The 13079-nt window shown below is 43.4% G+C and overlaps 2 protein-coding genes across 5 annotated transcripts in view; one reads left to right on the plus strand and one right to left on the minus strand.

The window, feature by feature from the left end:
• The first annotated feature begins 285 nt into the window (after positions 1 to 285).
• gart (phosphoribosylglycinamide formyltransferase) lies at positions 286 to 11633 on the plus strand. 4 transcript variants are annotated; one of them, XM_051427446.1, is made up of 23 exons: positions 286 to 416; positions 700 to 800; positions 2288 to 2440; positions 3442 to 3537; positions 3620 to 3794; positions 4361 to 4472; positions 4876 to 4944; positions 5023 to 5148; positions 5253 to 5340; positions 5438 to 5523; positions 5601 to 5769; positions 6600 to 6831; positions 7105 to 7199; positions 7469 to 7578; positions 8125 to 8323; positions 8457 to 8708; positions 8904 to 9056; positions 9384 to 9587; positions 9705 to 9860; positions 10243 to 10373; positions 10667 to 10808; positions 10902 to 11017; positions 11097 to 11633. In XM_051427446.1, the coding sequence occupies exons 1-23, from the start codon at positions 334 to 336 to the stop codon at positions 11292 to 11294; spliced, it is 3246 nt and encodes a 1081-aa protein (XP_051283406.1). In that variant the 5' UTR covers positions 286 to 333; the 3' UTR covers positions 11295 to 11633. The 4 variants fall into 4 exon arrangements, with proteins under 4 accessions (XP_051283406.1, XP_051283407.1, XP_051283408.1 ...); XM_051427447.1 differs by having other exon boundaries at positions 700 to 802; positions 10902 to 11633; XM_051427448.1 differs by lacking the exons at positions 286 to 416; positions 700 to 800 and adding an exon at positions 2053 to 2153 and having other exon boundaries at positions 2291 to 2440; positions 10902 to 11633.
• Positions 10044 to 13079, minus strand: part of n6amt1 (N-6 adenine-specific DNA methyltransferase 1) — a 10072-nt gene continuing 7036 nt past the window's right edge. Inside the window, exons 7-8 of the mRNA XM_051427479.1 lie at positions 12874 to 12993; positions 10044 to 11269 (exon numbers count right to left, since the gene is read on the minus strand). Of these exons, the coding sequence (XP_051283439.1) occupies positions 12887 to 12993 (107 nt within the window). The 3' untranslated portion in view covers positions 10044 to 11269; positions 12874 to 12886. The remainder of the gene's footprint in view (positions 11270 to 12873; positions 12994 to 13079) is intronic.

The raw sequence follows: 13079 nt of genomic DNA on the forward strand, positions 1-13079 counted from the left end.
CACAAATGAAGATTGTCGCAAACAAAACATGAAAATGCACGAGGAACAATTGGTCAATTAAAAGGAAGCTATTTTGCCGTAATAATTAATATTTAAGTTGTTAAGTTGAATTGTTTTATATATATTTCATGGTTCCAGCAGTGTTCAAATGTTATGTTTTATTAATTATTTCAATAGTTTTATTTGTGGTTGCCTGTCAGTTCACTGGCTCTTCATTGTCAAAATAATAAATAAATAATAATAAAACGTGTTTTTAAATTATTAAAAACTAACTTTGGCACTTTTTTTATACAGTGTATGAGCCGGCGTTGCTAATTAACTACAACTCCCATAATGCACTCGGCAGTTAACACCCCGAGGAAGTTGAAAAAAATCTCCAAACTTTCCCCAAAAAACATCGTGGGCAGCAGAAAAAGGTGAGGAGACAAACAAACATTAATGGAAACAGTAAACAAACATTAATGGAAACAGTAAACAACCACCATTTTTATGTTCTGGAGCACTTTTAGCTGACTCTGTTAACAGCTAACTCGCTGTTGAGTTAATCATCATGTTATATTGGATCCACGTGGTGTGTGTGTGTGTGTGTGTGTGTGTGTGTGTGTGTGTGTGTGTGTGTGTGTGTGTGTGTGTGTGTGTGTGTGTGTGTGTGTGTGTGTGTGTGTGTGTGTGTGTGTGTGTGTGTGTGTGTTAATGTAGTTTGCATCCACGGTCAGTCCGCAGGCTGAGAGCAGAGGAGACTGTGGTCCTGAACTGGGCTCCGGCTATTTCCTGCGTCCCACAGACACTGAACACACACACAAGGTGAGTGTTTAAAGACAGCATGCTACATGTGTGTCTGTATCTGTGTGCTAATGTTGCTAACTAACTGTTGACTAATGCATCTTACTTGTTTTTAGCTTTACTTTACTAGCGTTCACAGAAAAACAATTGAAGTTAGCTGGAGTTTGAACTGAGTATTGATCTTTTTGAGGTACTGGAATTGCTTCAGGAGTTAGACACCATCCATCATGAAGTGCAGAATGAGTGCATGTACAGTATATTGAAGCATGTGCAGCCATATTGGTGACACACACAGAGAGTTAAATGCTTATATTAACTTATTTGACATCTTTTACACCAGTTAAATGTGATTTTTATAGTTATTGATCTGATTTTAGTCACACGGTGCACAGTTGCAGTGGAGTTTGCAGTAGGATAATAAAAATAAACCTTTTTCACCCCATAAAGCACATTTGTCTTTTAAGGAGCGTTTAAATCAAACCCTGCATTGTTGGACTCATGGGTTTGATTTGCTCCCTGACATGAGTCACATGAGTGGAGTGATTCCAATCAAAGGCAGTGATTTGACTAATTGTGGAGCATGTGCACCCACTGTGCAACACTCACCCCTCTGTACTGTGTGTGTGTGTGTGTGTGTGTGTGTGTGTGTGTGTTACTGTTGTAAAACACACAGTTGATCAGGTCGCTGCAGATTGGGGTGCTTTGAACTCTGACCCCGGTTTGTTTGAGTGGATGGCGGTTGTCTTTGTTTCTTTAGTAAAAGGTTGTTGAATTTGTACATTTTGTCGTAAAATGGAAAATTGTGAGTCTTTTTTAGTTTAATTTAGGAAGTTCTGAACAACAAATAAGCCCCAAAACTAGTCGAATCACTCGTTTCTATCGCACTGACGACATTATATTGATCCAAATGTCTGTCTTTAGGGATTCTGTTGATTGAATTTACATTGTGTGAAGCTATCATGTTTAACCTTTAGTGTGAAATCCTCTCAGTTAAATTTTAAAAAACAAACCCTGTTAGATGTTTGCAAACATCAGTAAATAAAAATCTGCATGTTCTGTCCCTTACATGTGCAAATAATAAATTAAATCCTGCGTTAACAGAACATTGGTTTGCGTTCGGTAAATGAAACACCCAAAACGAAAGAGAGGCTGCAGAATAAATCGGTCGAAGGAGAGTGACTGTATCTCAACCTGATAATGCTTTTGTTTTTCCATGCAAATGAGATTCGGCCTCGCCTGGTGACCATGCCATTTAATTGTTGACTTGTGTTTTTGTTCTAGTTGATTGGATCCGTGTTAGTGTGGCATTACAAGATAATATAAGACCCCAGGCCTCGGGAAAGGTCAGCGCTTCCTCACTTTCGTTATAGGTCAGTCTTTGCATGCAATTAAAAGGGTACTTTAGGAACGGTTAAAGAACAACAAGGCAGCTCTGTCCAATAGCCTTTTTAAGGTGTGAGCGGTTTTAATACGACACGCTGGGGTCTCTTGTTTTCTGGTCGCTCAGGTACGATGGCAGAGAGGGTGCTGGTGGTTGGGAGCGGAGGACGGGAGCACGTGCTGGCCTGGAAGCTGGCCCAGTCGCCACAGATTCAGCAAGTCCTGGTGGCCCCGGGTAACGCAGGCACGGCCAACTGTGGGAAGATCAGCAACTCTGGTGAATACCAACCCCAACACTCTTTAGTTCAGTTTATGTCTGCTTTTAGAAACTAGTGAGAGTCACACCTTGAGGTTTCAGCACATTCCTGTTTATGGAATACATTATATAGTAGAAGGAAAATAAATACAGTATTGAATCATTTATGGGTGCAAATAACAATTGTTTTCATTAATCAAAATGTCTTTTATTGTCCCGTTTAATCAACTGGGTTTGTCTGAACAGTCTAAAACAAAGAGGTATTTAATTTATTATCTAAAAACAGATTATACATAGTATCAGCTGGAACCAGTGAATTTATTGACCTGTTTCAAGGTTCCCACATTCCTGGAAAACCTGAGACTTGTTTTCCAGGCATGAAAACACCTGGAAAATAATTTAAAATGACCAAATATCCTGGAAATCTTTCATTATTATTTTAGCCTGGGTCCAGCTTTATATTAAACCGAGATACTCTCAGCAAGAAAGCAAATTAGTGTCTTTCTATTCCTTTAAGTGATTAATCGAGTGGTTCCCAACCTTTGTCCTGAAGGGACCCCTTTGTGTCACTGATAGACTGATGACCCCTGACGAACTGATACTTTCTGGGAGTTTTCTGATGACTTTAGGAACGTTGTATACAATTCTCTGTGTGTATTGTGGATTTATGGATCCACTGGATTAATCGACTATCAAAACAATTGCTGATTAATTTCAGTGGGTTGACTGATCAGTATGTGGGACCTGTAGTTTTTAATTCTACTTTCTCTTCATTATATTAAACTCAATCAATATAAACAGTATAATCTTCTTTTACACCACAGGTTGCCCCGATAAGAACTTAATATCATCCATAACTACTCTGACCCCTTGGTGTTTTAATAAATAAAGCACCCATGTGCAAGAAGAGAAGTCCGTTCACGTAGAAATATCTGTTCATTATTGTGCCTCATTAGTTTAATAGGTTGCTTTAAATATGCGTCTGAAGAGTCTAAATGAGCCTCTGGTTTCTCTCCGTGCAGAGGTATCGGTGAGTAACCACGCCATCCTGGCTCAGTTCTGTAAGGACCATCATGTGGGGCTGGTTGTGGTGGGTCCTGAGGTGCCACTGGCAGCAGGTAAGCCGGCTCTGTTTCCTCTGTGTGGGTCCTTTTTTTTTTCTCTCAAGTCTCTTTCCCTGAACTTCAACGTCTCTTCCAGGCATTGTAGACGACCTGACGGCCGCCGGAGTGCCCTGCTTCGGTCCGTCTGCCAAAGCAGCTCAGTTGGAGGCCAGCAAAAGCTTCTCCAAGGCCTTCATGGAGCGTCACGGCATCCCCACAGCCCGCTACGGCTCCTTCACCGACCCCCAGGAAGCCTGCAGCTACATCCGCACGTCAGTACAGCAGACAGTTTGTGTCTTTGGAAGAGTGTATTTAGGATATAAAGATTCAGCCAGCATTGTCCAGCCAATTAATAAGTGTTATTAGCAGAGGTTCATGGTAAAACAATAACAGTTTTATCAGTTTCTGGCAGGAAAGTTGTGGAGTTTGTTTTCGGAGCCATTAAACACACACAACTGGCACCATAATAGAAAATGAGATTGTCACTGAAGTTTACTTTCTCAGATGGTTTCATGAGTTAATGATCTAAGATGTGGCGGTTGCCTCTCGTATGAGAGAGAGCTGTAACTTTTACAAAGAGAAAAAATCCTTTCTACTCAGTGAAAGTCATTTATTTGGTCATATAAACCATCGTGGGCACAACAACAGCTGCCATATTCTGACAGCCTCCATCCATATGGAACAAACTATATAATGCACTGCAAGTGTTAAATGGTCCACAAAAAGAAAATGCTTCACATCAACCATGCAGCATCTGTTCCAGATGTGTTTTCTGTACAACAAATGTTGGTTGTGACTGCATATTACTGAGCTTATTTCATTGTTTTGGGGTCTCCAGGGCCGACTTCCCGGCGCTGGTAGTGAAGGCCAGCGGACTGGCAGCGGGGAAGGGAGTGATTGTGGCAAAAGACGCGGACGAGGCCTGTCAGGCTGTGATGGACATCATGAAGGTAGGAGACATCTGTCATCGTTGGTAATTCTGTTGGCCAGCAGTGGAAATGAAAGAAAACAGTGTTCAGCTAAAGATTTTACACATTGAGAACAGCTGACCCCCGATCAGTCCCACCACAACAAAGCTGGGTTAAAGGCTGAAACTTCCCAACCAAGTCAGACCAAGTTTATACATAATAATTAAACTCTGCAGTAAGTCTTATTTTCCTTCTCCTCTCTGTGGCCTTTTTGAAATACAAAGTGCTGTCAAGCTGCCACCTCAGGCGTCGAGTTGCCTGGTTGGTCAGTGGAATAATATCCGTCGGAGTCTCAGAAGTTGGGATCTATTCGGCTCTTTAAGGATTTTTCCAGCTTTGAGTTTCCTCATTTTCAAAGGTAAATCTGTTTCTTTAACTGGTGCAGGACAGAGCCTTTGGATCTGCGGGCGAGACTGTGGTGGTTGAAGAGCTCCTCGAGGGAGAGGAAGTGTCTGTGAGTGGAACAGAATGGAACCTTTTAGCTTTGGGTGTGAATTAGCGGGACGACTGATCTCCCCCTTTTGTCTCGAAGTGTCTGTGTTTCAGCGACGGCTCCTCGGTGTCTCCGATGCCTCCGGCGCAGGATCACAAGCGGCTGCAGGACGGCGACCTAGGGCCAAACACCGGCGGCATGGGGGCCTACTGCCCCACCCCTCAGGTAGACACTTCCTCTCAGCCCGGTCCTCTTTGGGCTTTTAAGTTATTATTCTTTTTATTCTTTAATGAGCTCCGTGCTGCTGTCTGTCTGTCTGTCCTGTGCAGGTGAGCCAGGAGCTGCTGCAGCAGATCAGAGAGTCGGTCCTTCAGAAGACTGTGGACGGGATGAAGGAGGAGGGAACTCCTTATGTGGGTAAGTGCTCCTTTTCTATCTACACATCTCTGCATCTGTTCTCTTATGTTTGCAGCGAGTTTCTAGTTTCAGATTCATCTTTTCTGTTCTTTTCCAGGTGTGCTGTATGCAGGGCTGATGTTGACCAAGCAGGGGCCAAAGGTCCTCGAGTTCAACTGTCGGTTTGGAGACCCCGAGTGTCAGGTGGGTTTCTCCGACCGCCATCTCTCACCGGATCGTCTCGTGAAATGAACATTAAATATCTGCTGTGGCTCCTCCAGGTGCTGCTGCCGCTGCTGAAGAGCGACTTGTATGAAGTTATCTTGAACACCATGAATAGCAAACTGGCCTCCAGCGCCCCCGTGTGGCACCAGGACAGCTCTGCAGTCACCGTGGTTATGGCGAGCGCTGGTTACCCCGGCTCCTATAAGAAGGGAGTGGAGATCACAGGTACACAGGAAGAAGAGAGGGGGAACAACTGTGTGTGCGTGATTCTAATGAAGCAGCTTCTGAAAGAGTTATTGAAGAGACTTCTGAAGCTTCAACCATTAATCCTTGACCTTATAGCAGAGAGGAGACTTATTAAATATTTCTGCACTGAAGGAAGTAAAATGTGTTCTATATGCGGACTTCCACACAGTTAATGAACAAGTCGTACTCATGTTGCTCTGTTCTGTTGGTGAACCCTGATTTTCCTTTTTTAATTTGTATCCAACCTCTCAAAGATGTCATCCTGCAGTCTTGTGAAAGTGCCCTAAAATGGGCTCATTATTTCCTTTATTCTGCCACACTCAATTTCAGGCCAAATTACCCAACACTAATTAAACTCCTTGCCAAAACCTGTGTGGCAAGTGGTTTCTGTTTCTTCTACTAGTGCTGTTTTTTTCTCTCTCAGAAAATGTAGAAGCAAACATTTAATCTATGAATGCAATTTATTTGCTGCTTGTGACACACGAAATATCGACATTTAGTAGTATTTGGTTTATAAAATGGCCATCAAGTTTCTATATTCATATTACCAAAAGTTAATGAATATGAGTTCCCTTTCATTGAAAATAAACACAGGAGAAGAGCAAATCTTCCCATTGGACAAACTGCGGCAAAAAGACATTTGTGTTTCATATTTCATGGAATTATTCGAGCAAACTTCATTCACCAATTGTCCTCACAATACTACAAAAAAGGGTTTTAATGGGTTCAAACATTGTCTTAGAGCCTCTATTTGTAGGATTTCTATGCCATCAGAATCATTTAAACTCAGTGCTTCTGCTGGTCCTCAGGTTTGTCTCAGGTTCAGGAGATGGGGTCGCAGGTTTTTCACGCTGGCACCGCCCTGAAGGACGGAGCCGTTGTCTCCAGCGGTGGGCGGGTCCTGACAGTCACCGCAGTCAGGCCGTCCCTGGAGGCGGCTCTGCAGGCGGCCAATCAGGGCGTGGCTGCTGTCGGCTTTCCGGGCGCCGTGTACCGCCGCGACATCGGCCACCACGCCATCGCCCACCTGAACCAACACAGGTGTGTGTGAAAGTAGAAAGCTAAAAGCACACATAAGAGCTAAAACATTCCGGTTGTGTTTATTTTGTAGTTACTGTACATCATGGAGAACTTATTGAATAATAAACTTCACTTTGGATATAATTGTGTCCTAGCATTTCTTTAATCTACTGAGCAAATAATCTTTACACATGTACTTAAGATCCTTATGATGTGTATATTTCCCCATGATGCAACACTGGGAGTAACAGTCACAGCACCAGTTGAGTGATGGGTATCATGTCTCTCTGACAGAGGTCTGACCTATAAGGACAGCGGAGTGGACATCGCTGCCGGGAACAAGCTGGTGGACATGATCAAGCCTCTGGCCAAGGCAACGTCCCGCGCTGGTAACTTCATTCTCATATATAGAATATGATATAAATACTTTGTAGTCCATCCAGATAATGATTGGATGTTTGAAGTGCTCATATGTAACAGAACTATTGGGACATGTTTCAATACTATTCTCAGTTTTAATAAGAGTATTTGTGTGTAAAGCAGCCTACTGAAACCTTTTTCTCATTCAGAAACAAATGGTTGTTACTGTAGTGTAAATGCTGAATTAAACAGTCTAATTAGAAAGAATGGATGAATCAGTTTTGTTTTTTTAAACCAGGGTGCAATGCAGAACTGGGAGGCTTCGCTGGGCTGTTTGACTTGAAGGCAGCAGGTTTTGTGGACCCGATCCTGGTTTCTGGGACAGACGGAGTAGGGACCAAACTCAAGGTGGGAGAATATGAAGGTTTGACAGCCAATCCCGAGCACTCAGGTCCACTGTTCACTGTCTGCCACCTCGCTGCTGTTTGTCGTCACTGTGCAGAAATGTGGCCCTCACTGTAAATTCAAAGTCCTCGAACAAATTAAAGTATTAAAAGCTCGACGCACTCTAAATTGGCTTTGAAAGACGCCAGAACGGCCAAGAAATAACCCTTCAAAATTTGGCTCAGACGTAATGGTGCAGCAGGGGAGATGTACTTATCTGCAGACGGATTCAAAGGATTAGACTCTGGCTTCTTTAAAACCCCTGAACGGAAATACAACTTTCATTAATTTAAAGTGAGAAAGATCGAGGATTATTTCATGGATACTTGGAAGCAGATTCAGCTTATTGTCAGTGAGTCTAGAGTTTTTTTTTTTAATTCATCAAGGTGCCAAAACGTCCCTCAAGTGATCATAAATAGCAGTCACATGAAGCCTCACTTCCTACTGCTATTAAATGCATTTCAGTCTTTTCCCATGCAGCTTTAAATTCCCTGTTTCCTTTGTTGTCAGATTGCTCAGGCGTGTGGCCAGCACGGCGACCTGGGTCAGGACCTGGTGGCCATGTGTGTGAACGATGTGCTGGCTCAGGGGGCCGAGCCACTCTTCTTCCTTGACTACTTCTCCTGCGGCACCCTGGACGTGGAAGTGGCCGCCTCGGTGGTTGGCGGCATTGCGAAGGCCTGCGAGATGGCCGGCTGCGCTCTGCTGGGTGAGAGAGGATTACGATGTATATGAGAGAGAGTCTGTTTACTCATATTCTGGTGTTTCTTTCATCCAAAAGAGTTCATATATTCTATATATTGTTATATTTTGTGGCTCCATTTTGTCGTGCTCATGTCCAGGTGGTGAGACAGCAGAAATGCCGGGCGTCTACGCTCCAGGAGAGTACGACCTGGCCGGGTTCTGCGTTGGAGCAGTGGAGCGCGGAGCCCTGCTGCCCAGGCTGGGGGACATCGCCGAGGGGGACCTGCTGATTGGAGTGGCCTCCTCGGGCATCCACAGCAACGGCTTCAGCCTGGTCCGCAAAGTCCTGGAGAGGGCCAACCTGAGCTACAGCTCCCCGGCTCCTTTTGGAAGGTCGGGACAGACTGTCGGTAGGTCGCCTTCGGGGCAGAAACCTCGATCACCTGAGTGAGCTCTTAATTTGGAAGATTTTACAATTAGAATTCTTTAATTTTCAATGTTTAGTTATTTTGTCTTGTTTAAAGTATGTAAATAAATGAATCATTTGAGAAAGTGAGCAGATTAATGGAAAATGACTGTTACTGTTACTTTAACTCTGATTCCAGGAGAAGTTTTGCTGACACCAACAAAGATCTACAGTCGTCTGCTGCTGCCAATCCTTCGCAGCGGGGCTGTCAAAGCCTACGCTCACATCACAGGTGGTGGGCTCCTGGAGAACATCCCTCGGGTGCTGCCCCAGGAGCTGGCAGTCGATTTAGGTGAGATGAAAGCATGCAGACGCTTCAAATGCAGCATAAGCACATAAATATGTTGACGGCAACAAAGCGGAAAGGCTTTGGATGAAGCTGCATTTGCATTTCAGTGTGAGAGAAATAAGACTGAGAACTGTTTCCTGTATAAACATTATTAGAGGTATGACCCTTGTGCACATTGAAGTGATGTAAACCTGAATAAATAGAAACAGTTCTCCTGTTTGTGTTTTCTAGTAGTTCTAGGATCAATTCTCCTTCATTGACAATATAAAGGTCCCTATATGGTTGTGTGCTCTCAGCAATATTTACACTTTGTGTTGATGTGTGACTCAGATGCCTCTCGGTGGAGCATCCCCCCCGTGTTTTCCTGGCTGCACAAGGAGGGGGGTCTGAGCGAGGAGGAGATGACCCGCACCTTCAACTGCGGCCTGGGGGCAGTGCTGGTGGTTTCCCCTCTGGATGCTCAGAGGGTCCTACGCCAGCTTCAGGCACATGAAGAGGCCTGGATCGTGGGTTCACTGGCCCACAAGCAAACAGGTAACACACTGATACTTGGAAAGGCTTATTACCTGTTATTATTTTTATATTGCCTATACCGGAGTCTAATCCCAGAATTTACAGGATGTAAATAAAAATGTTTGTTTGTGTATGCAGGGGCAGAACCTGTGGTGGTCCGCAACCTCAAACACAGCCTGCTGAATGCAGGACCCGCCCCCAGTGGAGAGTTTGTCGAGCAGAATGGAGGTTGCCATGGTGACCGCAGCACGCCACAGAAGAGGACCAGAGTAGCTGTTCTCATCTCTGGCTCAGGTGTGTTTTCTTTCTTAATGTTGAAATAAGAACAGTTGGGGAAAGGTGCACATTTGCTTTCTTGCCTACAGTTAGCTGAGATTGATACCACTCTCGTCTGTACAGTAACCACAAACAGTCCTCATGACATCCTCTTTTTAAACCTCAGTTTTTGTACAGATTTAACAAACAATATACAACATGTTAGTTATTAGTGAGCTTTAATGGTCCTTGTAGACTGAAGCTAACCAGCTATATATTTTACCATACAGACATTGGGCAAAAAAAGCCAATAAGCATGTTTCCCAAAATATTACACTATTCAGTTTAAACCTGGATTACAAGAGTCCCTCTAACAAGTTTTCTGTTGTCCTCACAACCTTTTGAATCCTCTGTGTCCCAGGCACCAACCTGCAGGCACTGATAGAGCAGGCCAAGCGCCCATCCAGCTGTGCAGAGATTGTGGTGGTGATCTCCAACAGACCTGGAGTTCAGGGCCTGAAGAGAGCGTCACTAGCCGGCATCCAGACACGGGTAAAAATAATAAAGTTAATTTGTATATACAGTGATTTACACAATAACATGCACCAGGCTGGTTGCTCTCCCCTCTAAGGCTGCACATCAACGCAACGAGTGCGGTGTGGTGATAAAGTGAAGGTTTTAATTAAAGGTTTGTAGTTGGGCCTAAAAACAGGACAAGATGAGCTTGCTGCTATTAAACAATTAAAGTAAAGAAATACTGAGAAGCAAAAGAAGTGGGTGCAGTAATTGGAGAATAACTTTGCTGAACCTAAAAATAAAAGCTTATGTTCTGTTGTGTCTCGTAGGTGGTGGACCACAAGCTGTATGGGAGCCGGGCCGAGTTTGATGGCACCATCGATCGCGTGCTGGAAGAATTCGGGGTGGAGCTGGTGTGTCTGGCCGGGTTCATGAGGATCCTCACGGGGACGCTTGTCAAGAAATGGAATGGTGAGAAAGTTTCTTACATATGAAATATGATAATCAGCTGGGTTGCAGGAAGGTTTTTTTTTTTTAACATTTTGTACATTGTTATTGTCACAGGAAAGCTTCTGAACATCCATCCCTCCCTGCTGCCGTCGTTCAAGGGTGTGAATGCCCAGAAGCAGGCTCTACAGGCCGGGGTGCGGGTCGCTGGCTGCACGGTCCACTTCGTAGCAGTAAGTAAGGAAATGACAGATGTTGAAACCTGGAGCCCAACTGCACGAGTCACACATTGTTTCCTCCCTGTGTGTTCAGGAGGAGGTGGACGCAGGAGCCATCATCGCGCAGGAGGCGGTGCCCGTGCTGGGCGGCGACACGGAGGAGAGCCTGGCCGACAGAATCCGAGAGGCCGAGCACCGAGCCTTCCCCGCCGCTCTGGAGCTGGTGGCCAGCGGCGCCGTCAGGCTTGGAGAGGACGGACACATCACCTGGAAGTCAAATTCACAGGGTTAAAGGACACAGCATTAAAGGTTTACTCAATCCTGAAACGAAAACACTAACAAGGTCAAGATGTTAACGTTCACTGGTCCACCACCTCCAACTGTCATACTGATGTCGGTTTAGATTAAATGGTAGCATTTCAACTTCCTGAGTAAACAAGTATTATACTTGAAACATTCCAATTGTACCTTTTTAGAAATGTGAGCTGCACTGGAATTAACTTCTAAACTGGAATAGAATAGTCAGTGGTCTTTGTAATGCTGTTCAGATAGAGGATGTTAGTATAATTATGAATTTGTGAACGTCTGTATATCAGTTATTTCTTTATTAAACCTGCCTGTGGGAATGCAACCAGTCCTTTTGTGTGGCATTTGTTATAATGTCAAGACACTTCACATTTACCCTTACATTAAGAGTCATCTGATGTACTGCGACATCCTTAAAACATTTCCAGTCAGTAGGGGTGAAACGGGACAAGTAAAATATCTGAGTCATTGGGTTTGCTACTCACAGGTTGATTGGAAACAGCTTCAGCTCTCACTCCCAGTAAGTATCAGCAATCTGTTCACGTCAGTCGTTCTTAAGGAACCTTTTTTCTTCCATTAAGTAAACTGATGACCTCTGCTGAAGTGACATTTTAGATTAATTTATATATACACTTTTATCTTTCATATTATATTGAGAACTGTACACTGAACCCAGTAACTGCAATTAGTTTGTGTAAAAGAAGCCTAAGGGTCACCAGGACTTAATTTTAAGGTGTTAAGTAAACTTTAAAAACATACACAGTAGGTTTATATCTCAGAATTTGGTTCACTTCTGTGAAGGAAAGTAAATCGTCTAACAGAACAACGACCAAGTGTCAGGGACAAGAAAAGACTAAATTAAACAATTCAAAATGAAAACCAACACTAAAGAAAAGAACCTATAAAGGATGTATTATTGTTAAAAATCATACAAAAATATGACAATTGTATAAAAAGTTCCCTAAACTGGAAATAATCTGCTCAAATTCACTTGTTTTACAGTTCACTGTTTGGGTTCACTGTACAGTTCTGAATATGATAAAAAATGTATATATAAATTAATATAAGTGTCACTTAAGCTGAGGTCAACAGTTTACTTAATGGTAGAAAAAAGGTTGGGAACCAGTGACATAGTGAACAGATTGCTGATACTTACTGGGAGTGAGAGCTGAAGCTGTTTCCAATCAACCTGTGAGTAGAAAACCAAACGATTCAGATTTCACACTCGAACCGCTGCGTCCTTTCTGACTGGGAATGTTTTTAGGATGTCGCAGCAGCAGCTCGAGGACTCTAAAGTAAGGCTAAATGTCAAAGCGTCGCGACAATAATGAAACAAAAGGTTGGGAACCGCTGAACTAAATAAATAAAATAATCTACTATTAAAATGTATTCTAGCCTATTCTTTTAATAGGAAAGCATATGATTAATGTGACTATTTTTGTTTGCACTAATTAGAAAACCTTTTATTTTAATAAAGATTTAACAATGAAGTGTTTGTTTGTTCTGTTAAGGCAAGCAGCCAAATAAACGATAATGGCTGCTGCGTGAAACAGGTTATTGCTTACAGCTCCACGTCCGTCAGCTCCGATGGAAGCGCAGCACGGACAGACGCTCATTTCCAGCTCTCGTAGACAAACACGACTCTCCTGTCAAACCACACTGGCCCAGTAAGCGGATGATTTCCTCTGATGGGAGGAAGGAAAAGAAAAATGACTGGGCTCGTTATCCAGAATGTTTCCTGCACTCAAAACCATTTCAGAGACATCCGTGA

The sequence above is a fragment of the Dicentrarchus labrax genome, unplaced genomic scaffold (genome assembly GCF_905237075.1).
Source record: "Dicentrarchus labrax unplaced genomic scaffold, dlabrax2021, whole genome shotgun sequence".
In the NCBI taxonomy this organism is placed as follows: domain Eukaryota; kingdom Metazoa; phylum Chordata; class Actinopteri; family Moronidae; genus Dicentrarchus; species Dicentrarchus labrax.

Excerpts from the sequence above, each read along its gene's own strand:
- gart (XM_051427446.1), top strand. The coding sequence starts at position 334 with ATGCACTCGGCAGTTAACACCCCGAGGAAGTTGAAAAAAATCTCCAAA. Across the intron at positions 3,538-3,619 it reads TGAGGTGCCACTGGCAGCAG|GCATTGTAGACGACCTGACG; the intron begins GTAAGCCGGCTC and ends CGTCTCTTCCAG. Across the intron at positions 5,341-5,437 it reads GGAGGGAACTCCTTATGTGG|GTGTGCTGTATGCAGGGCTG; the intron begins GTAAGTGCTCCT and ends GTTCTTTTCCAG.